Source organism: Salvelinus sp. IW2-2015, linkage group LG36, assembly GCF_002910315.2.
Source record: "Salvelinus sp. IW2-2015 linkage group LG36, ASM291031v2, whole genome shotgun sequence".
Lineage (NCBI taxonomy): Eukaryota > Metazoa > Chordata > Actinopteri > Salmoniformes > Salmonidae > Salvelinus > Salvelinus sp. IW2-2015.
In genome coordinates this window covers 17,490,404-17,516,357 of record NC_036875.1, presented here as the reverse complement: position 1 = coordinate 17,516,357, position 25,954 = coordinate 17,490,404, and the positions used below count along the sequence as shown (strand labels likewise).

Genomic DNA, 25,954 nt, shown 5'->3' with positions numbered 1-25,954 from the left:
TGTAGTACCTTGCGGTCGGAGGCCGAGCAGTTGCCATACCACGCAGTGATGCAACCAGACAGGATGCTCTCGATGGTGCAGCTGTAGAACTTTTTGAGGATCTGAGGACCTAATGCAAATCTTTTCAGTCTCCTGAGGGGGAATAGGTTTGTCGTGGCCTCTTTCACAACTGTCTTTGTGTGCTTGGACAATGTTAGTTGTTGGTGATTTGGACACCAGGAACTTGAAGCTCTCAACCTGCTCACTGCGACCCATTGATGAGAATGGGGGCGTGCTCGGTCCTCTTTTTTCCTGTAGTCCACAATCATCTCCTTTGTCTTGATCACGTTGAGGGAGAGGTTGTTGTCCTTGCACCACACGGTCTGGTCTCTGACTTCCTCCCCATAGGCTGTCTCGTAATTGTCTGTGATCAGACCTACCACTATTGTGTCATCGGCAAACTTAATGATGGTGTTGGAGTCGTGCCTGGCCATGCAGTCGTGGGTGAACAGGGAGCACAGGAGGGGACTGAGCACGCACCCCAGAGGGGGCCCCTGTGTTGAGGATCAGCATGGTGGATGTGTTGTTACCTACCCTTACCACCTGGTGGCGGCCCGTCAGGAAGGCCAGGATCCAGTTGCAGAGGGAGGTGTTTAGTCCCATGGTCCTTAGCTTATTGATGAGCTTTGGGGGCACTATGGTGTTGAACGCTGAGCTGTAGTCAATGAATAGCATTCTCACATAGGTGTTCCTTTTGTCCAGGTGGGTAAAGGGCAGTGTGGAGTGCAATAGAGGTTGCATCATCTGTGGATCAGTTGGGGCGGTATGCAAATTGGAGTGGGTCTAGGGTTTCTGGGATAATGGTGTTGATGTGTGCCATGACCAGCCTTTCAAAGCACTTCATGGCTACAGACGTGAGTGCTACGGGTCAATAGTCATTTAGGCAGGTTGCCTTAGTGTTCTTGGGCACAGGCACTGTGGTGGTCTGCTTAAAACATGTTGGTATTACAGACTAGGACAAGGAGAGGTTGAAAATGTCAGTGAAGACACTTGCCAGTTGGTCAGCGCATGCTCGCAGTACATGTGCTGGTAATCAGTCTGGCCCTGCGGCCTTGTGAATGTTGACCTGTTGAAAGGTCTTACTCACATCGGCTGCGGAGAGCGTGATCACACAGTCTTCTGGAACAGCTGATGCTCTCATGCATGTTTCAGTGCCATTTGCCTCGAAGCGAGCATAGAAGTAGTTTAGCTCGTCTGGTAGGCATGTGTCACTGGGCTGCTCTCGGCTGTGCTTCTCTTTGTAGTCTGTAATGGTTTGCAAACCCTGTCACATCCGACGAGTGTCAGAGCCGGTGTAGTACGATTCGATCTTAGTCCTGTATTGACGCTTTGCCTGTTTGATGGTTCATCGGAGGCATAGCTGGATTTCTTATAAGCTTCCGCGTTAGAGTCCCGCTCCATGAAAACGGCAGCTCTAGCCTTTAGCTCAGTGCGGATGTTGCCTGTAATCCATGGCCTCTGGTTGGTGTATGTACATACGGTCACTGTGGGGACGATGTCCTCGATGCACTTATTGATTTTGCCGGTGACTGATGTGTACTCCTCAATACCATCGGAGGAATCCCGGAACATATTCCAGTCTGTGCTAGCAAAACAGTCCTGTAGCTTAGCATCTGCTTCATCTGACCACATTTTTATTTATCTAGTCGCTGGTGCTTCCTGCTTTAATTTTTCCTTGTAAGCAGGAATCAGGAGGATAGAATTATGGCCAGATTTGCCAAATGGAGGTCGAGGGAGAGCTATGTATGCGTCTGTGTGTGGAGTAAAGGTGGTACAGAGTTTTTATTTTGTATTTTTTTTATCTGTTTTTTCTCTCTCTGGTTGCATTTAACATGCTGATAGAAATGAGGTAAAACATATTTAAGTTTCCCTGCATTAAAGTCCCAGGCTACTAGGAGCTCCGCCTCTGGGAGAGCATTTTCTTGTTTGCTTATGGTGCCAGCCTCTGACTGAGGTGGTATGTAAACATCTACGAAAAATACAGATGAAAACTCTCGAGGTAGATAGTGTGGTCTATGGCTTATCATGAGATACTCTACCTCAGGCGAGCAGTAGCTCAAGACTTCCTTAGATATCGTGCACCAGCTGTTATTTACAAAAATACATCTTCCGCCGCCTCTTGTCTTACCAGACGCCGTTGTTCTATCCTGCCTGTACACAGCGTATAACCAGCCAGCTGTATGTTGATAGTGTCATCGTTCAGCCACGACTCCGTGAAGCATAAGATGTTACAATTTTGAATGTCCCGTTGGTAGTTTAATCTTGCGCGTAGGTCATCTATTTTATTCTCCAAAGATTGCACGTTTTCTAGCAGAATGGAAGGAAGTGGGGGTTTATTCGATCGCCTACGAATTCTCAGAAGGCACCCCGCCCTCCAGCCCCTTTTTCTCCGCCTCCTCTTCACGCAAATCACGGGGATCTGGGCCTGTTCCCGAGAAAGCAGTATATCGTTCGCGTCGGGCTCGTCAGACTCGTTAAAGGAAAAAATGGATTCTGCCAGTCCGTGGTGAGTAATCGCAGTCCTGATGTCCAGAAGTTGATTTCGGTCATAAGAGACGGTAGCAGCAACATTGTACAAAATAAGTAAAAAGAATTATGCAACTAATTGAACAAAAAAACACAATCGGTTGGGGACACGTAAAACATCAGTCTTCTTCTCTGGCACCATTTTTCTGCATGCTGCAGAAGTGTGTTATTTATCTATTTGTTTAGGCATTATGGTCATGGTGTATTTGTATAGGGGGATTATGCTATGGCCTTTATAGTGCTGCTGGCTGTTCTGTCTTTACTCCTTTACTTGTGCTGGAGAACTACAGCATGAAGGTTGTGATGAATCAGGTGTGTTAGTTAAAGCTGGTCTGGAACAAAAGCCTGTAGCTCTCCCAAGACCAGGATTGGTGGCTAGAGGTCCAGATCATGTCTTCCTTCACATGCTTCCTGAAATGGCACTAAGGGCTGCAGCCACCAGAACAAGCAACTGAAACCAGTAGAGACTACATGTTAAAACTGGGGCCTGCTGCCTGCCCCAGGTACAGGAGGGGGAGCTACTGCTCTTAACCAGCTGGCTGGACTGACTGACTGGTTGACTAGGCTGTCTGCTGCAGATGGCTTTCTGCTTGGCTGACTAGCAGGGATTATTAGTTGGGATTGGGCCGTTTGTTGCTGAGGTGTCAGACAGGGCAGGATGAGGATCAAAGTGATTCAAATCTCCATCCTGTTCCAAAGCAATGAGTGTAGACTTGGCTTCCCTACTGGAAAGCTTGGTGGCACTGACCTACCACCTGGCTCTGTGTTCTGGGTTAATCTCTCTGTGAGCCTTGGGTGGGGTTAACGGTTAGCCACAAGTTAACATTTGCAGTAGCATCCAGGCTAAACTCCCATCCGCCAAGCGTGAGCATTAGTGTCCAGGCTGCTCCGGAGTCCTGTCATTTGTGACAGACAGACAGTTACTACTGTAGGAATAGGGAGGATTAAGTCTGTCCTTCCAAGGATGAACATAAGGAATGTCTTCTTGGATAAGATGAATGGACATATGACGTGGTGAGATGAAGGATCGGAGGAGGATGAGGACATTCTGCAGGTCGCCTCTGTTATCCCCCTCCCCTTCTCTGTTTCTCTCCCCCTCTCTGTCATGTTGCTGCAGTGTAATGGGGTCGTTGATGCTGAGGTGTGTGTGTGTGGTGTGTGTTTAAAGGGCTGCTTTCTGCTGCAGTGAAAGGCTGCTGCTCTGCTATGTCTGCTGCTGGTGTGTCTGTCTGAGTGACTAGCCTCCCCTTCACCTGGTGGGTGCACATCTGAAGAGACTGGATAGGTAAAAAAGTATATGTCGAGGAGCCCTCTGGAAGGTTAGGTGAGGCTATCGCAATATTGGTTACACCTATCCAGTCTCATTCAGATTTACAAACGCTAGACTAGGGGGAGTTGGGGAAATTATATCATCCACAGAGAGTTGAGGAGACATTGCAGCAGGATCGTGGAGGCTAGTCCCATAGGCCAGGGGTTCTCAAATCTCTCCTCGTGGGAGATACGTTTGTCAGCCTGGAGGAACCAGACGTGTGTATCCTTCATGTAAAATGCTGAACCTATGTCATATAGGAACAAAGTTGCATGGAAACCCTCCAACATGACTTTCTCTCGCTCTCTCTCTTTCTCTTGCTCTCTCTCTCTCTCTCTGCAGCATTTTCAACTGGCTTTGATTGACTCCAACCCCTGCACTTTGTCCAAAGCTGAAAGTAAGTAACATTACACTCCCATTTCTCTCTCTGCACGCCCGCGTGCACACACACAAACAGCATTCCTCTCCTGTTTGGTACCATCATTGAAACCCCAATTCATTACCTCTCTCTCCTGTTCTCTCCCAGCATGTTGAGCTAGGTAGGCGAGCTGATGTGTTGCTGGATTATTACATATGACATTGTCAGGTTGACCATTTCTCAGTATTAACCACATAAAGGAAAGGCCACAGAATGCCGGCTGGATATTTTTATCATTTGATTATTTCCTCCCAGTTGTCATGCCATTTCCCCACAGCCCGTTTGCCTGAGCCGGGGGTTGTCAAGGAGACACGCGCGCACACACACACACACTCCGAACGCCTGCCTAAGACTGGGTTGCCTAGGAGACAGCATTAGGGGGGGGATCGGCATAAACTACCTCGCCAGAGCTGAGACTGACACACACACTTACATGTGAGCAGTTTCATCTACACACACACACACTGGGGACCTAACCTCCCCCTCTCCCATCTGTAACCACACACCATGCAGACTACTTTGGTCTGCACCCATCTTTTCCCCACAGGAATACAGAAACAGTACATGGATTTATTTGCTATAGCTCTTTCTGTAAAAACATGTTTTTCTTCTCATGAATTTCTACCAGTTGTTGCTGTAGCTTCTGTTTTGGTTTCATCACTAGGGGAAACGTGAGAGAGCACCCTATGTAAGTGATTATTCTCCTGTCCTGTGTATCAGTTTATATCTCTCGCTCTCTCTTTTTCTATTCACAGTTCAGTTCCACATCGCTCATTTATATGAGATTCAGGTAAGAAATCCATCCTTATTCCCTCGTCTTCTCTAGTGCTGGTAGTTTAGGCTGCACTGCTGTAGCAGCCAGGTTTTTACCTCAAGTGGGTGCTACATATTGGTGGTGGGTTGGTTGAGTATGCCCCATAAAATGAAGAGCTTCTTTCTCCTTAGTAAATATAAATCTCTATATATTTATATTAGGGATGCACCGATATTACATTTTTGGCCGATACCAATATCCAATATTTTCCTTGCCCAAAAAAAACGATACCGATATTTGACATTTTTGTGGCCTTTTAAGCATTCTAGTACAGTTAAATAGTTCACACACACACTGACCGAAAAGTTATTTTGTTGGCATTTACGTATGTCCCCATTACCAGTAAAACATAATCAAAACCTATTTATTTCACTTACTTGCTGTACTAAAGGTCGACCGATTATGATTTTTCAACACCGATACCGTTTGGAGGACCAAAAAAGCCGATGCTGATTAATATACAGTGGGGCAAAAAAGTATTTAGTCAGCCACCAATTGTGCAAGTTCTCCCACTTAAAAAGATGAGAGAGGCCTGTAATTTTCATCATAGGTACACTTCAACTATGACAGACAAAATGAGAGGRAAAAAATCCAGAAAATCACATTGTAGGATTTTTAATGAATTTATTTGCAAATTATGGTGGAAAATAAGTATTTGGTCACCTACAAACAAGCAAGATCTCTGGCTCTCACAGACCGTGTTGCCCAGCAACAGCCCCAAAACATCACTGCTCTAGAGGAGATCTGCATGGAGGAATGGGCCAAAATACCAGCAACGGTGTGTGAAAACCCTGTGAAGACTTACAGAAAACGTTTGACCTCTGTCATTGCCAACAAAGGGTATATAACAAAGTATTGAGATAAACTTTTGTTATTGACCAAATACTTATTTTCCACCATAATTTGCAAATAAATTCATTAAAAATCCTACAATGTGATTTTCTGGATTTTTTTTCTCATTTTGTCTGTCATAGTTGAAGTGTACCTATGATGAAAATTACAGGCCTCTCTCATCTTTTTAAGTGGGAGAACTTGCACAATTGGTGGCTGACTAAATACTTTTTTGCCCCACTGTATGTATGTGTGTATATATATATATATATATATATATAATTGTAATAATGACAATTACAACAATATCGAATGAACAATGAACACTTATTTTAACTTAATAAAATCTATTTAGTCTCAAATAAATAATGAAGCATGTTCAATTTGGTTTAAATAATGCAAAAACACAGTGTTGGAGAAGAAAGTAAAAGTGCAATATGTGCCATGTAAAAAATCTAATGTTTAAGTTCTTTGCTTAGAACATGAGAACATATGAAAGCTGGTGGTTCCTTTTAACATGAGTCTTCAATATTCCCAGTTAAGAAGTTTTAGGTTGTAGTTATTATAGGAATTATGATGCGTTGACTATTTCTCTCGGCAATATGTATTTAATATAACTTTGACTATTGGATGTTTTTATAGGCACTTTAGTATTGCCAGCCTAATCTCGGGAGTTGATAGGCTTGAAGTCATAAACAGCGCTGTGCTTCAAGCATTGCTAAGAGCTGCTGGCAAACACAGTAAAGTGCTGTTTGAATGAATGCTTACGAGCCTGCTGCTGCCTACCACCTCTGTCAGACTGCTCTATCAAATCATAGACTTAATTATAATAAACACACAGAAATATGAGCCTTTGGTCCTTAATATGGTCAAATCTGGAAACAAAACAACAAATCGGCTATGCCGATTAATCGGTCGACCACTACTGTGCTGTTTCGTTGTTCATTCTCAACCAGGATTTCATCATACATGTCAAGCAGTGAAGTTTCAGCTCTGTCTGTCTGTGGCCTCTCTTCCTCGGTGCACACTGTCACTGTCCGTTTACATCTTGTCCAGCTGTGTCTCGAACATTTCACATAATCCCTGTTTCTTGTCTGCATCGAAGTAGTGGTCCTTGTACCTAGCATCGAGCATGGTATAGAGGCTCAGAGAGAATGCCTCCGAATCGCTTGTTCACAGCCTCGAGTACTTTTGCAAGTTTTAACCCCACAGTCTGTGTTTGCAGTTTTGTTGAGCAGGCGTYTCAATGCCATGACAGAGGGTATCACGTCTGCTGCAGACGCAGTTGATGAGTTTATTTCTCGATTCAGTTGTTCGAATGGCGCTAGGAGTGTGTTCGTGTTTCCAAGCTGCAATACGGCTTTCCTCAGTACAAAATCCTTGTCGACCCACTGTGCTGTCAGACTCAGCATGCTCATGGGGCTGACATCGCTGGTCCAAATGTCAGTCGTGAAGCTAATAGCAGTGACGCCCATAGCAAGTAGCTCATAGATGTGCGTTTTGGTAGGGCAACATCTGAAGAATAGAGCCTAATTTGTCTACTTGGTAGTGTGTACCGTGGCTCAAGGTGCTTGACCAGTTGGCGAATGCCAACATCATCCACGACAGGGAACGGTTGATTGTCAAGGGCAATGAATTCCATTCTTGGCGCTAACCTTTTCACACGTACCATCACACGGGTGTGATCATTCTACAGTGGTCCCTGTAGCGTACGATCAAACCGGTGTGATTAGAACGCTTATTTAGAACGGACCGTTTCGAATGACGCAACAATCAGCATTTTGAGCTGACCACTGTTTTTTTTTCAGAAACATTTTGCACAAACACAGTCCTTACAAAGTTATGGCCAGAATGTGAGCAGTTTATTTTTGGATGCAATGTTCAGACATTCACAGAAGTATCTACAGCATAACACAATCATCCAAACCAGAAAAATGTAGGCTACATTTGTCCTAGTGAAAGGTTTGTCCTGCTAACTGAGGAAAGATTGACGTAACACAAGTAGTCATTTTTTATAAGTAACACAAGCGGTCATATTTGTATAACTCTCGGCTAACATAAACTACAATATGAATTAGCTAATAGAAATGACTATAATTAATCACATCACAGGTGAGCTCACCATTGATCGAAATAATTGAGTAAAGCACTCTGGAAATCGAAAGTAATCCGACGATGGGTAGTTTCTGTGTGCTACCATGCTTTTTTTCTCTCACAAAAACCAAAGATGATAAGAGAAGACAAGATGAGTTTGGTCTGTTTATAGTATGTATCTTGGATGTGTCGTCTAACGTCGTTCACATCCCAACATTCATTTCCGGAAGTTCTCAAAATGTGTGAACCCTTACTCATCTCATTTTGTTATAACATCTTTGGTACCACAGACGATTACGTGAAACCCAGAATGCTTTGTAGCTCATCATAATCAGTACAAACCTCAACAAACAAAAAAATTACACACATAATATGCACCCATTACAATCTATGCAAGAATCGGAATGCATGATTTGTCAATAGAACTTGAAAACGTGAATAAAATATAAATAAATATATAAATAATTACCACACAAAACATTTTCTGATAGTGATTTATTGATACAAGTGGCCCGTGCCGGCAGTCAATTACGTAACCTTTCACTTCCACTCTGAGTCATTCAGTGTTGTTGTATATTTATGTATATAGCTAGTGAGAAGCTGTAGCATTAGCAATGTCTTTTCAAAGGAGACAACTCACAAATGTGGAAATTCTGGAGATTTTTTTTATGACAATGAGTCTGAGTATGAAAGTCAGGAATCAGATTCTGACAGTGAGAAGCTGCCCCCCAACCTTGTAGCCATTGAGAACCCTGAATCTGAGGACTCCTTGTCCACTGATGAAGTCCCAGGTCCCTTTGAAGATGCTGGTGGTGATGGAGGCAGACCGACAGTGGATGAAGTACTGGAGTTCTGTGGTAGCTGTAAGGCCGCCAGCCATTTCACCCCTCCTGGCCCTGCTGTTTGCTTTGATGAGTCCCAGTCTGGAGTGCAACGCACCTTGCCATTTCCATTAGAGTGCCTCAAGTTGTTTCCTACAGAGGAGCTGGTGGGAGACATAGTAGATGAGACCAATCGCTATGCCTTGGAGCTACAAGAGAAGAGAGCCAGGCGTGTGTGGGAAACTCGCTAAATGGGTGACAACCACAATTAGTGAAATGTATACCTTCCTGGTGACCGTCCTTCTCATGGGGATAGTAAAGAAAAACTCCCTAAGAGAATACTGGAGCACAGATCCTATGTTTGCAACTCCCTTCTTTGCCACCCTCTTTTCCCAAGACCGCTTCCTAGTTCTGCTGCGAAGCCTGTATTTCATCAACAATGCTACTGCCATCCTAAATAACCCTGTTATACAAAATAAATGTTCTTACCAGCCTGACATCAGCATTTGGTCGAGTCTTTGTGCCTGATGTTATGGAAAGGTAGGCTGGCATTCCGGCAATATATTCCCCCCAAAAGGCACAGGCTAAAGTTCTTTGTCATGTGCGACATGAAGACAGGATTTGTCCAGGACATTATAGTTTACACAGGGTCCACCACTGACATCCAACATTGAGGGGCTTGGGGTGTCCGGGTCCATGGTGATGACCATGCTGGCTCCTCATCTCAGCAAGGGACACACTTTGTATGTGGACAATTGGTACAGCAGTCCCACACTCTTCCAGCATCTGCTTTCCAACAGAACAGGGGCCTGTGGCACAGTCAGGTCGAACAGGAGGGGATGCCAGTATTCGGATGCAGGAAGATGCAGAGAGGGGAGGTGGAGTTAAAGGAGAACGGTCAACAGCTGGCAGTAAAGTGGCATGACAAACGAGACGTCTATGTCCTCTCCACTGTCTATACAGCAGTCATGTCGGCCACAGAGAAGGTGGACCACCTGACGGGAGAGAGAAAAATCAAACCAGACTGTGTGCTTGACTATAACCTCAAAATGGGGGCAGTGGATAAGGCAGACATGATAAACAGCTTTGTGGAATGCACTCGGAAAACGACCAAGTGGTATAAGAAGATATTTTTCCATCTGATCAACGCAGCCCTCAATGGCCACATAGTTCACCGCCAACTAACAGGTGAGATGATTACTGAACAAGGGATTTTTTGTAATTGGACGTACAGTTCACATACAGAAACTATTAACGTAATAAAACACTTTGATAGAAACGCAGCCTGGATTTGGAACAGGATGAATGTAGTGACACCTCTAGCGCTGAGATGCTGTGCCTTAGACCGCTGCGTCACTTGGGAGTCATAAGGCACAGGGTAGCTTCAAAATACAACACAAGCTAATACTTCTCTGACGCAATTACCATTGGTTTACAGAGCTAATAGAAGAATGTAGCTAGCTACATAAGCACGATTGAATATAACACCATAAAGGTTATGAAATGGGTAACGTTACCTCGCGTGTCCGCGGTTATAAGGAATATACACATATATTATGCTCCATACAGACAGTGAGCTGCAGTAGAAACAGCATAACACGACATACAGAAACTATTATAACGTAATAAGGCGCTTACTTTGATAGAAACACACATTTCCAAAGTTATTATTGGTAACGACAATGACTGCGATGCGGGCAACAGACGAAAAATGTGAACACGTGTGCAGATCCTGTTCTGACGAGAGATGCGCAAATGCCTGCAGACTTGAACTGCACAAACAATTGGAAAGTGCTTGGGGAATTTTGTCCGGGTCAGAAATGTAAAAAAAAAAAGTATTGTCACCAAATGTAAAAAGGACTACTTTTATGTGAATGAATGAGGAGATGGAACACACCTCAATTCAAACTGTTGTTAGAAAATAAAAACGCGTTCGAAAATCATTTGAAATTGACAAGTTGGAAACAGACTATATAAATAAAAACAGACTGCGTTCTTTGGTTTGAGAGCAGCGCAGATTAAATGTACTGTTGCGTAACAATCACATTCTGGAATGGAGAGAACATTGTAACATCACGTGCATAAAGAAACTTACGCTGGGGTGACCGTTAGAGAGATTTGGAAGTCACGCATGAAAAGGTTAATGGATTTTGCCTTTGAGTTGTCTCGCTGAAGTGTTTTTACTCTTTCAAATGACTGCTTGACCTGAACTGGTTTAGTTGTTGGAAGTGTGCGCTTAGTATTTTTCTGCTTTTGTTCTGTGTAGTGCTGTATTTTTCTTGGCGTCATTAGATCATCTACCTACAGTTGAAGTCGGAAGTTTACGTACACTTAGGTTGGAGTCGTTAAAACTCGTTTTTCAACCAATCCACAAATTTATTGTAAACAAACTACAGTTTTGGCAAGTCGGTTAGGACATCTACTTTGTGCATGACACAAGTCATTTTTCCAACAATTGTTTACAGACAGATTATTTCACTTATAATTCACTGTATCACAATTATAGTGGGTCAGAAGTTTACATACACTAAGTTGACTGTGCCTTTTAAACAGCTTGGAAAATTCCAGAAAATGATATCATGGCTTTAGAAGCTTCTGATAGGCTAATTGACATAATTTGAGTCAATTGGAGATATACCTGTGGATGTATTTCAAGGCCTACCTTCAAACTCAATGCCTCTTTGCTTGACATCATGGGAAAATCAAAAGAAATCAGCCAAGACCTCAGAAAAACAATTGTAGACCTCCACAAGTCTGGTTTTTCCTTGGGAGCTATTTCCAAACGCCTGAAGGTACCACATTCATCTGTACAAACAATAGTATTCATGTATAAACACCATGTGACCACACAGCCGTCATACTGCCCAGGAAGGAAACGCGTTCTCCTAGAGATGAACGTACTTTGGTGCGAGAAGTGCAAATCAATCCCAGAACAACAGAGATGCTGGAGGAAACAGGTACAAAAGTATCTACACTGCTCAAAAAAATAAAGGGAACACTAAAATAACACATCCTAGATATGAATGAATGAACTATTCTTATTAAATACTTTTTTCTTTACATAGTTGAATGTGCTGACAACAAAATCACACAAAAATTATCAATGGAAATCAAATTTATCAACCCATGGAGGTCTGGATTTGGAGTCACACTCAAAATTAAAGTGGAAAACCACACTACAGGCTGATCCAACTTTGATGTAATGTCCTTAAAACAAGTAAAAATGAGGCTCAGTAGTGTGTGTGGCCTCCACGTGCCTGTATGACCTCCCTACAACGCCTGGGCATGCTCCTGATGAGGTGGCGGATGGTCTCCTGAGGGATCTCCTCCCAGACCTGGACTAAAGCATCCGCCAACTCCTGGACAGTCTGTGGTGCAACGTGGCGTTGGTGGATGGAGCGAGACATGATGTCCCAGATGTGCTCAATTGGATTCAGGTCTGGGGAACGGGCGGGCCAGTCCATAGCATCAATGCCTTCCTCTTGCAGGAACTGCTGACACACTCCAGCCACATGAGGTCTAGCATTGTCTTGCATTAGGAGGAACCCAGGGCCAACCGGACCAGCATATGGTCTCACAAGGGGTCTGAGGATCTCATCTCGGTACCTAATGGCAGTCAGGCTACCTCTGGCAAGCACATGGAGGGCTGTGCAGCCCCCCAAAGAAATGCCACCCCACACCATGACTGACCCACCGCCAAACCGGTCATGCTGGAGGATGTTGCAGGCAGTAGAACGTTCTCCACGGCGTCTCCAGACTCTGTCACGTCTGTCACATGTGCTCAGTGTGAACCTGCTTTCATCTGTGAAGAGCACAGGGCGCCAGTGGTGAATTTGCCAATCTTGGTGTTCTCTGGCAAATGCCAAACGTCCTGCACGGTGTTGGGCTGTAAGCACAACCCCCACCTGTGGACGTCGGGCCCTCATACCACCCTCATGGAGTCTGTTTCTGACCGTTTGAGCAGACACATGCCTGTCTCTTATACACATCTAGATGTGTATAAGAGACAGATGTACGGGCCTGTCTCCTGGTAGCGCCTCCATGCTCTGGACACTACGCTGACAGACACAGCAAACCTTCTTGMCACAGCTCGCATTGATGTGCCATCCTGGATGAGCTGCACTACCTGAGCCACTTGTGTGGGTTGTAGACTCCGTCTCATGCTACCACTAGAGTGAAAGCACCGCCAGCATTCAAAAGTGACCAAAACATCAGCCAGGAAGCATAGGAACTGAGARGTGGTCTGTGGTCMCCACCTGCAGAACCACTYCTTTATTGTGGGTGTCTTGCTAATTGCCTATAATTTCCACCTGTTGTCTATTCCATTTGCACAACAGCATGTGAAATTTATTGTCAATCAGTGTTGCTTCCTAAGTGGACAGTTTGATTTCACAGAAGTGTGATTGACTTGGAGTTACGTTGTGTTGTTTAAGTGTTCCCTTTATTTTTTTGAGCAGTGTATATCCACAGTAAAACGAGTCCTATATTGACATAACCTGAAAGGCCTGCTCAGCAAGGAAGAAGCCACTGCTCCAAAACCGCCATAAAAAAGCCAGACTACGGTTTGCAACTGCTAATGGGGACAATGATCGTACTTTTTGGATAAATGTCTTCTGGTCTGTTGAAACAAAAATAGAACTGTTTGGCCATAATAACCGTCATTATGTTTGGAGGAAAAAGGGGGAGGCTTGCAAGCCGAAGAACACCATCCCAACCGTGAAGAACGAGGGTGGCAGCATCATGTTGTGGGGGTGCTTTGCTGCAGGAGGGACTGGTGCACTTTACAAAATAGATGGCATCATGTGGGAGGAACATTATGTGGATATATTGAAGCAACATCTCAAGACATCAGTCAGGAAGTTAAAGCTTGGTCGCAAATGGGTCTTCCAAATGTACAATGACCCCAAGCATACTTCCAAAGTTGTGGCAAAAAGGCTTAAGGACAACAAAGTCAAGGTATTGGAGTGGCCATCACAAAGACCTGACCTCAATCCCATAGACAATTTGTGGGCAGAACTGAAAAAGCATGTGCGAGCAAGGAGGCCTACAAACCTGACTCAGTTACAACAGCTCTGTCAGGAGGAATGGGCCAAAATTCACCCAACTTATTGTGGGAAGCTTGTGGAAGGCTACTCAAAACGTTTGACCCAAGTTAAACAATTTAAAGGCATTGCTACCAAATACTAATTGAGTGCATGTAAACTTCTGACCCACTGGGAATGTGATGAAAGAAATAAAAGATGAAATAAATCATTCTCTACTATTATTCTGACATTTCACATTCTTGAAATAAAGTGGTGATCCTAACTGACCTAAGACAGGGAATTTTTACTTGGATTAAATGTCAGGAATTGTGAAAAACTGAGTTTAAATGTTTTTGTCTAAGGTGTACGTAAACTTCCGACTTCAACTGTACGTTATATAGGTTTGCACGTCAGCTTTGACATCGACGTAAATCTAGACATTGGGCCAAGGCCGGCATTTTTTGTTAATATCGGCCGATTCCAATATGCTTTCCGATATATCGTGCATCCCAAATATATATATAATATAATAATCTCTTATCTTTTTAATATCATTACTCCTAAAAGGGAGGTCTGTTTCTGTTAAAGGCTCAGCTCAATCTGTTATTTATTTGTCCTCTGTGATGGCGGGAAGAAGTAGGCCTATGCAAACTGAAACAAAAACATGCGTTTTCTGCTTTTAAACATGTTGTGGAACTCTACTGTAGATTTCCCCAGGGCACACAGAGCTAACTGTGGAGGGAAACCCAACTAGTTTGTTTATTTGTCTTTTGCATGCGTCTTTCAGTGTGGCAGAGATAAGTGAGAAGTAATTTGTCATGCCTGTCCTGCCCACCAACATATATACACAAACACACACACAACACTTGTGCCTTGTGTCTGCTGGTGAGGAGGGAGTTGTAAATAATGATCACACTAGAGACAGCATTAGGCACCAGAGAGAACTCTGTGTGGAGATTTTCTGTCTCATATTTTCTTAATTCTCCTCAGCCTCTTGACTGATGTGCCATACCATTCACACCCCTGTGTGTTCAGAATCAGAGCTCTGGAGAAAGGTGTAAGAAGGTGCCTGTGTATATGCTAGGCACAGATCTAGGATCAGCATACCTTGCTTAAATCCTGAAGTGAACCTTTAAGGGAAAAAACACAAAACTGACTTTAGATCAGTGTCCAGGGACAACGAGCCAGAAGAACTCTGCAGCACAACAGCTCTAGTCGTAGTGCTGTCCTTACCTGCTATATTCTTCCCCGCCCCCCCCATTCATTCCTCATCCAATCAGCTCCTTTCTGCCGTGCCTGGAGCTGTGGTGATTGTCCATGGGTAGGACTGTGGCGGTCATGAAAACTTGTCAGCCGGTAACTGTCATGCGAGTAACTGCCTGTCTCACAGTAATTGACCGTTAACCCGTTGACGCGTACGGCCACATTTGTGATCATTGTTGAGTGGTCCCTGCAGCGTACCATCGCAAATATGTGATTGGAACAGTAGCAACAGAACATTTGACGCAACAAAGCCTTCTAAACAACAATGTGTTGTACTAATGGAAAATAAAGGTCTTCATAAGTATATTCCTCAATTTCACCTTTTATTGTAAAAGATAAATGCGAACTTCATCATCAAAGCGTCACACGGGACACATCCACAGGCAAACTCATTCCATAAACCTCCCATGTAATATTGTTTAGAAAAACAGTACGTGTCTGCTAAGCTAATAACGGCTAAATTCTTTATGATGGCAGCCATTTTTATTTGTGTTTGACAAGCGCAAACTCCATAATCCCAGAATGACATTCACTATAAGACACACATAAATATGGCTGTGGCTATTGCCCGAATAAGATCAACTTAGTTTGGCCACTTTTCAGCATATTACAAATCTTCAATGTGCTTGATAGTGTATACACGAACCGGAGCACATGACTTGACAAAACACTAAGCAAATAAAATTGTAACACCTGCCTAGCTGAGCCGTAGTGCAAAAGCTAAACAGGGTTGCCAGATTTGGTTGAAACCGTTTTAGGGGGGTTTGTAGTCAGTAATACTTGAAGTTTACACATGTAACCACATTTTGGAAGGAGATAGATAACCGGTCCACCCCCGTAACATTCACCCCATAGATGATGCCAAAGCATTAACCTAGATAATCCTGTCTAGCGCCATAGTTTACAATAACCCATTATCTACAACCTTGCCTCACACTTGCCACAGTCTCTGCACACAATATAGCTGATTGAACACACACACAAACACATACACTATTCAATCTGATCATCTGCACAAACTACCTTTATTGCTTACATGACTTGATCCACCCTGTTCTCACTCTCCTACGCCTCGATCATGCTAAAACCTATCCATGCCATAATACTCACCGCATTGGATGATTGCGAAATATCTTCCTCACTTAGCGACGAGGCATGCATCTGTAGACTACATGTCCAGTGGTGATAATACGTTGACATGATGATATATTTGTAGGCACCGCCTAGGTTTTCCAGGCGAGAATAAATGAAATTAATTTAAAAAATTTAACAAAGTAATTGGGTGCCAGCATTTCCCTTAGCTGTGGTCGGCACGTGATATATGCTCATACCCCACTCTCTTTGTTTGTTCGCCACCATTGTATCAAAGACACAGGAATTACTATCTCCGGTTTCCCGCCCTGTCTCACACGTGTAGCCCCTCAGACAGGCTAACATCAGAGCCTCTTTCAGATAGTAATGACGTAATAATTATTATCAATAATACTATAGATACTTTCTGCTACTAATATAGACAGAAAGGATAAGAGATTTAGTGGTTTATAAATAACATTCAAATAAAACTCCATATAGACAAAGGGAAACAGGTTTTTAGATTTTTTTGTGCTAATTTATTAAAAATTAAAAACGAATACCTTTTTATTTACATAAGTATTCAGACTCTTTGCTATGCGACTTGAAATTGATTGAGCTCAGGTGCATCCTGTTTCCATTGATCATCCTTGAGATGTTTCTACAACTTGATTGGAGTCTACCTGTGGTAATTTCAATTGATTGGACATGATTTGGAAAGGCACACACCTACCTATATAAGGTCCCACAGTTGACAGTGCATGTCAGAGCAAAAACCAAGAAATTAGGTTGAAGGAATTGTCCTTAGAGCTCCGAGACAGGATTGTGTCGAGACATAGATCTGGGGAAGGGTACCAAAAATGTCTGCAGCATTGTAGGTCCCCAAGAACACAGTGGCCTCCATCATTCTTAAATGGAAGAAGTTTGGAACCACCAAGACTCTTCCTAGAGCTGGCTGGCCGCCTGGCCAAACTGAGTCCTTTAGGTGCCTTTGGCAAACTCCAAGCGGGCTGTCATGTGCCTTTTACTGAGGCGTGACTTCCGTCTGGCCACTCTACCATAAAGGCCTGATTGGTGGAGTGCTGCAGAGATGGTTGTCCTTCTGGAACGTTCTCCAATTGCCACAGAGGAACTTTGGAGCTCTGTCAGAGTTTGCCAAAATGCACCGAAAGGACTCTGACCATGACAAACAAGATTTTCTGGTCTGATGAAACCTAGATTGAACTCTTTGGCCTGAATGCCAAGTGTGAGAGACAAGTCAGGATCGAGGGAAAGATGAACGGAGCAAAGTACAGAGAGATCCTTGATGAAAACCTGCTCCAGAGCGCTCAGGACCTCAGACTGGGGAAAGGTTCACCTTCCAACAGGACAATGACCCTAAGCACACAGCCAAGACAATGCAGGTTTTGCTTCGGAACAAGTCTCTGAATGTCCTTGAGTGGCCCAGCCAGAGCCCGGACTTGAACCTGATCAAACATCTCTGGAGAGAACTGAAAATGGCTGTGCAGCAATGCTCCCCATCCAACCTGACAGAGCTTGAGAGGGTCTGCAGGGAAGAATGGGAGAAACTCCCCAAATACAGATGTGCCAAGCTTTGTAGCGTCATACCCAATAAGACTCTAGGCTGCAATCTCTGCCAAAGGTGCTTCAACAAAGTACTGAGTGAAGGGTCTGAATACTTATGTAAATGTGTTATTTCAGTTTATTTTATTTCTTATTTGCAAATTTAAAAAAAAATATATATATATATTTTAAAGTTCATAATTATGTTGCTTTGTCATTATGGGGTAGTGTAAGGCTGTAACGTAACAAAATGTGGGAAAAGTCAAGGGGTTTGAATACTTTCCAAATGCACTGTATATCATGTTTTTGTCCACCCATTTTTTAAATGTGAAATCCTCTCTACCCACTGATTAACTTGTCATATAGCAGATACAAATATTTTGATCTAGTAATATGTATATTTATCTGTATAAATTAGCTATGACATACATATACAATTCATGTAACACAGCTTTGGATTTCAACCCCGTCTCAAAGGCGAATGATTTTGACATTTTGTAACTTTACGGAGGAGAGCTGTTCTCTTCTCGCATTCCAACCAATGCGGCTTACAAACATTATTGCTGTCCTTGTTATGAAATTACAACTTTTTAATTATACCTGTTCATGTAAAAATGACCAAATGCACTGACAGTTTTTTAGAACATTTTGTACAGTCCTGGCAATCGAAATCCCCAATTAGAAGTTAGATGTGCAATCAGCAAGATGTGAGTTGTCCACTCAGGTAGCCTACACAGCACACTGGTAAAACACAATTTTCTACAAAGCATTTAGTAACAATGAACCAGCAAATTACATTGTTTGTCCCTCAGTTAATAAAGACTGATATGATTTTGCAAAAGCCATTTTACAAACATCTGAATGCTAATGGTGTAGTGCAGAAGTGGAACACACTCTTGCAGTTTCACCCGTTGGGAGGCGCCATATGTCATAGGGGTTTCAAAGTGCAAGGACTGTCGTATGCGCACATTCCATGTTCAATCGAGAAGCCTCCGCCTGGGACCTCATTCATACATTATGCTATGGTGGGTTTATACTTTATAGTTTACAATTGCACTTTCACATTAGTACATATTTCTTTATTTGAACTAACGATAGCTAGCTACCAAGTGTCTGGACCAGTTTTACCAAAGTGAACAATGTGTAACATCAAGTTTTGCTTGTGAGCCAGTCAACAATGCCGCTATTTAGTCTACTTAACTTACCTGAATGAAATATATGAAACTGAGGCCAACTACATGAGGCCAACTTTACCATATTATCTGGGAAGCATAGTTACACACCCAGTGTCATTACTTTGCGTGAATGATATCTCAACTTTAAACAATGTGAAATTCGAATTCAAAATCATTTGTTTAGCCTCTTCTATTCTGTGGCTGCATGAAATAAAATAAAACATAACGTGAATTCAGCAATTTACTTTTGTTTACTTTACTTCTTTGTTCCCTGATGAAACGGTAACATCCATTACTGTAGGTAGTTAGTGTTGTCACGATACCAGAATTTTGACTTCGATACCAGGTTTAGTATCACAATACTCTATCATGATACTCGATACCAAAATGATACTATGGAAAAAAATAAGGCATATTAGCCAGTCACAGAATGGCACTTGATCCAGACAGATTATTTTTTTACATCCAACATTTTTCAGGTGCTGCTATGTGTGCGTTAATGAATCAATTATACAATCTAATTACAGAAATTACCATTATTTGAATAGTAAATCTCTATTGATTAACTGGGTAAATCGAGATGTAGCCTTATCCACAATACAGTTGAATGCATATTCAATAGGAGTGTGTACATGCATTTAGTTATTGAGCTTGTTTTGGCTGATTTCATGGGGCTACATATGACAAACAATCAGTTTCCCTTCCATTTGGGACTTAATTTGTACTGTTCAACATTTGCAAAGAAGTAGCTTATTTTAAAAATAAATTGCACGGCCTATGTTATTCATGAGGCAGTCAGTTTGCTGAGGCAATAAATAATCTTTGGGAGAGAAGTGAGAGAGACCAAATGAATAGTTTTTGGTGGCAATCAGCATATTTTGCATTATGGTTTGCATATTATAACAAATAAACTACTAGGGTTGATTGATGTTGGCTTCAGCTTTCAGCAAGCAAGGAAAATAAGCCTACAAAGCTGGAAGCTACCGGTATCTTCTTCTATTGTAAAGTGTTCTAACCTGTATTGATTTTTTTTTGTTGCAAACAAAAATTAACAGTTTCGACATTTGTACACAGCATTTGTACATGCTGTGTCGCATTATTCAAGTGTGTTAACTTATGTGCAGCATGACTGCAGCCCAGACTCCCAGTGCAGGCTAGCAATGAGTAAAGGCGTGCTTCCCAGCTGAAACAGTTCGGTAGAGTTCCTGCATATATTATGATGACAATTTGTGACGTTTTTGTTAGTTTTGAACTTTGAGGGTTTTTTCGGCTGTTCAGGCATACAATTATTTTTCTGGAGGCAAGCCGAATTCTACGCCCCTTCGTTGATGATTGGTCAACAGTAGGGATTCTTCAATAAAGTTGTGTTGTCATTGAACGAGAGACGACTAGTTTTCATCCAATTAAAAAATAATAATAATACTGCACCAAACATCTTAGTTAGATGTAAAATTGTGTGACTAAGATCTCTTTGGCAAAAAAGCCTAAATTAATGACAGATTTCATGAGTTATCTTAGATTAATTATTACTATTTTGGGGCGACGGCATCTCAAAATGGACAAACAGTACTATTGCCGCTTTTTTTCTTGTTTTTCAAGTGAAAGTCTTTTAACTTCTTGATGCACGGATCCCTTTAGCGGGATCATTTTCGTAAACAACCGCTGAATTGCAGAGTGCCAAATAAAAAATAAAAAATATATTTATTTTCATGAAATCACAAGTGAAATATACCAAAACACAGCTTAGCTTGTTGTTAACCCACCTATCGTGTCAGATTTTGGAAATATGCTTTACAGCGAAAGCAATCCAAGCGTTTGTGAGTTTATCGATCACTAGACAAAACATTAAGAACACCTAGCAGCCATGTAGATTGGTCACGAAAGACATAAAAGCAATAAAATGAATCGCTTACCTTTGATGATCTTCAGATGTTTGCACTCACGAGACTCCCAGTTACACAATAAATGTTACTTTTGTTCGATAAAGATTTTTTATATCAAAATACCTCCATTTGTTTGGCGCGTTATGTTCAGTATTTCACAGCCTTAGGCAAGTCATCAAGGCTTGACGAAAATTCCATATAGTATCCGTAAAGGTCGTAGAAACATGTCAAACATTTTTAATAGTCAATCCTCAGGTTGTTTTTAACCTCTCTAGGGTATGTGGGACGGTAGCGTCCCACCTCGTCAACAGCCAGTGAAACTGCAGGGCGCCAAATTCAAAACAATAGAAATCCCATAATTTAAATTCCTCAAACATACAAGTATTTTACACCATTTTAAAGCTACACTTGTTGTAAATCCAGCCAAAGTGTCCGATTTCAAAAAGGTTTTACGACGAAAGCACACCAAACGATTATGTTAGATATGAGCCAAGTCACACGAAAAGACAGCCATTTTTCCGATTAAAGAGAGCAGTAACAAATAGCAGAAATAGAGATAATATTAATCACTAACCTTTGATAATCTTCATCAGATGACACTCATAGGACTTCATGTTACACAATACATTTTTTGTTCGGTAAAGTTCATATTTATATCCAAAAATCTGAGTTTAGGCAAGACGCTACTGTATCACTTGGCAAAACGCCTGAGAAAATGCGGAGCGCCAAATTAAAATGAATTACTATGAAAATTACTATAAAATCAAACTTTCATTAAATCACACATGAAAGACACCAAATTAAAGCTACACTGGTTGTGAATCCAGCCAACATGTCAGAATTCAAATAGGCTTTTCAGCGAAAGCATACGATGCTATTATCTGAGCATAGCACCATAGTAAACAAAAGAGAGAAAACATTTCAACCCTGCAGGCGCGACACAAAACGCAGAAATAAAAATATAATTCATGCCTTACCTTTGACGAGCTTCTGTTGGCACTCCAATATGTCCCATAAACATCACAAATGGTCCTTTTGTTCGATTAATTCCGTTGATATATATCCAAAATGTCCATTTATTTGGCGCGTTTGATCCAGAAAAACACCGGTTCCAACTTGCTCAAACGTGACGACAAAATATCTCAAAGGTTACCTGTAGACTTTGCCAAAAAATGTCAAACTACTTTTGTAAAACAACTTTAGGTATTTTTTTATGTTAATAATCGATAAAATTGAAGACGGGATGATATGTGTTCAATACAGGATTAAAACGAAATGTTGCATGCCTTCTGTTTGATTGAAGCGCATGTCCAGGACACCTGGAGTGCCTCGACTTCAAGATGGCCGTATTTCTTCATTACACAAAGGAATAACCTCAGCCTATTTCTCAGGACTGTTGACATCTAGTGGAAGCCATAGGAACTGCAAGCAATTCGCTTAGAAATCTGGTTTCCCAATGAAAACTCATTGAAAAGACAGCGACCTAAAAAAAGAAAATCTGAATGGTTTGTCCTCGGGGTTTCGCTTGCTAAATAAGTTCTGTTATACTCACAGACATGATTCAAACAGTTTTAGAAACTCTATCCAAATCTACTAATAATATGCATATCTTATCTCCTGGGGATGAGTAACTGGCAGTTGAATTTGGGTATGATTTTCATCCAAACGTGAAAATGCTGCCCCCTATCCTAGAGAAGTTAACATCAAAAATCGATAATATTTCAACCGGACTGTAAACTATTGTAACGACCCTGGGTTTATAAGCGCGGAAATCGACTCTGCCGCTTGAGCATGCTTTTGCGGCACAGTCGATAGCGCGCCGGACTTCGGGCTAGAAGGTCGAGGGTTCGAGACCTGCTCCCTGCCTGTTTCATTACACTATTCAATACTGGAGAGAAAGAAAATGTCAAGCAACCAGTGTCGCGCGCAAGAACTAATGGAGGGACATCCGTCTATCCACTGACGCGTTTTGATAAATCTCGCTCATTTTTCAAAATAAAAGCTTGAAACTGTCTAAAGACTGTTCACACCCTGAGGAAGCCACAGGAAAAGGTTGATATCCCTTTAAATGGAGGAAAGGCAGGCAATGGAACAGGGACTTTTCAAAAAATTCCGGGTTGAATTTTCTCAGGTTTTCGCCTGCAAAATCAGTTCTGTTATACTCACAGACAATATTTTGACAGTTTTGGAAACTTTAGTGTGTTTTCTATCCTACTCTGTCAATTATATGCATATTCTAGCATCTGGACCTGAGAAATAGGCAGCTTACAATGGGAACGTTATTTTTCCAAACATAAAAATTCTGCCCCCTAGCTTCAAGAGAGAACGAGGCTCAATTACAGATGTTGCAGTACTGCTGTATTTGAAGCACTCCTCCCTTCTGCCCAGTTTCCTTGATGTTGCTATGGCAATCAAGCAGTTTTTTTCCCATCGCTGTAACTATCGCTTCTGTGGAGTGATCGTTTTCTAAACTAAAACTCATAAAGAACTACATAGGAAGCATTAGGCTCTAGGTCTGATATGAGCTTTTGAAAACCTGAGTAAGCTCCACTCATTGCACTGGCGCCGTCGTAACCTTGACCATAGCATTTGTTCGCCGATATCCCCCTTATAATTTCTATCAGTTTAATTATTTATTTTTCAAGGCCTGGGGCAGTTTTTCGGTCACATTCCTGAAGCCCAAGAAACAAACACTTAGCTTTCTAGTACATATGGAAATTAAAAATGTTTATGAATAAATTACTTTTACAGGGTTACTGTCAAAATGATTTACTACATTTTAAAATATACATTGGTGACAGGCGCATGAGCCTCCAGAGCTCGTACCCCCCCACCCCTTGAGGGGGCTGTGGGGATGTCCGGTCCGCCAGTGACACGACCCCTTATTATAGCGTACACTATGCCTGATCCACTTAAGGCGTCAGCATGCTTCAGTTTGTCTGGCGCCTAGCTGCACGAGTGTGCTCGTAAACTCCCTTAAGAAAAGAGATTAACTGTATAGGAAGCTCTGGGGTCAGGTCGTCTTGATACTCAAATCAAATTTTATTTGTCACATACACATGGTTAGCAGATGTTAATGCGAGTGTAGCGAAATGCTTGTGCTTCTAGTTCCGACAATGCAGTAATAACCAACGAGTAATCTAACCTAACAATTTCACAACAACTACCTTATACACACAAGTGTAAAGGGATGGAGAATATGTACATAAAAATATATGAATGAGTGATGGTACAGAACGGCATAGGCAAGATGCAGTAGATGGTATAGAGTACAGTATATACATATGAGATGAGTAATGTAGGGTATGTAAACATTATATTAAGTGGCATTGTTTAAAGTGGCTAGTGGGAAAAAACATTTACATACATTTTTCCATTATTAAAGTGTCTGGAGTTGAGTCAGTATGTTGGCAGCAGCCACTCAATGTTAGTGGTGGCTGTTTAACAGTTTGATGGCTTTGAGATAGAGGGCAGGTAGTTTGCCACCGGTGATGCGTTGTGCAGACCTCACTACCCTCTGGAGAGCCTTACGGTTGTGGGCGGAGCAGTTGCCGTACCAGGCGGTGATACAGCCCGACAGGATGCTCTCGATTGTGCATCTGTAAAGGTTTGTGAGTGCTTTTGGTGACAAGCCGAATTTCTTCAGCCTCCTGAGGTTGAAGAGGCGCTGCTGCGCCTTCTTCACCACGCTGTCTGTGTGGGTGGACCAATTCAGTTTGTCCGTGATGTGTACACCGAGGAACTTAAAACTTACTACCCTCTCCACTACTGTCCCGTCGATGTGGATAGGGGGGTGCTCCCTCTGCTGTTTCCTGAAGTCCACGATCATCTCCTTTGTTTTGTTGACGTTGAGTGTGAGGTTATTTTCCTGACACCACACTCCGAGGGCCCTCACCTCCTCCCTGTAGGCCGTCTCGTCGTTGTTGGTAATTAAGCCTACCACTGTAGTGTCGTCTGCAAATTTAATGATTGAGTTGGAGTTGTGCATGGCCACGCAGTCGTGGGTGAACAGGGAGTACAGGAGAGGGCTCAGAACGCACCCTTGTGGGGCACCAGTGTTGAGAATCAGCGGGGTGGAGATGTTGTTACCTACCCTCACCACCTGGGGGTGGCCCGTCAGGAAGTCCAGTACCCAGTTGCACAGAGCGGGGTCAAGACCCAGGGTCTCGAGCTTGATGACGAGTTTGGAGGGTACTATGGTGTTAAATGCTGAGCTGTAGTCGATGAACAGCATTCTCACATAGGTATTCCTCTTGTCCAGATGGGTTAGGGCAGTGTGCAGTGTGCAGTGTGGTTGCGATTGCATTGTCTGTTTAATACATTTAAACTCAATTCCTGACATTTAATCCTAGTGAAAATTCCCTATTTTAGGTCAGTTAGGAACACCACTTTATTTTAAGAATGTGAAATGTCAGAATAATAGTGGAGAGAATGATTTATTTCAGCTTTTATTTCTTTCATCACATTCCCAGTGGGTCAGAAGTTTACATACACTCAGTTAGTATTTGGTAGCATTGTCTTTAAGTTGTTTAACTTGAGTCAAACGCTTTGGGTAGCCTTCCACAAGCTTCCCATAATAAGTTGGGTGAATTTTGGCCCCTTCCTCCTGACAGAGCTGTTGTAACTGAGCCAGGTTTGTAAGGCCTCCTTATTCGCACATGCTTTTTCAGTTCTGCTCACAAATCTTCTATTGGATTGAGGTCAGGGTTTTGTGATGGCCACTCCAATACCTTGACTTTGTTGTCCTTAAGCCATTCTGCCACAACTTTGGAAGTATGCCATCTATTTTGTGAAGGGCACCAGTCCCTCCTGCAGCAAAGCACCCCCACAGCATGATGCTGCCACCCCCGTACTTCACGGTTGGGATGGTGTTCTTCGACTTGCAAGCCTCCCCCTTTTTCCTCCAAACATAACGATGGTCATTATGGCCAAATTTTTGTTTCACCAGACCAGAGGATATTTCTCCAAAAAGTATGATCTTTGTCCCCATGTGCAGTTGCAAACCGTAGTCTGGCTTTTTTATGGCGGTTTTGGAGCAGTGGCTTCTTCCTTGCTGAGCGGCCTTTCAGGTTATGTCGATTATAGGACTCATTTTACTGTGGATATAGATACTTTTGTACATG

General features: G+C 42.5%; 1 protein-coding gene across 3 annotated transcripts in view; it reads left to right on the top strand.

Annotated features, from left to right (window-relative positions):
* The window catches only part of kdm6a (lysine (K)-specific demethylase 6A), an 85,176-nt gene that overhangs the window by 34,720 nt on the left and 24,502 nt on the right, over positions 1 to 25,954 (top strand). For all 3 annotated transcript variants that reach the window (XM_023980768.3, XM_023980767.3, XM_023980766.3), the window contains 2 exons: positions 4,217 to 4,271; positions 5,048 to 5,082. In XM_023980768.3, coding sequence (XP_023836536.1) covers positions 4,217 to 4,271; positions 5,048 to 5,082 — 90 coding nt within the window. The remainder of the gene's footprint in view (positions 1 to 4,216; positions 4,272 to 5,047; positions 5,083 to 25,954) is intronic.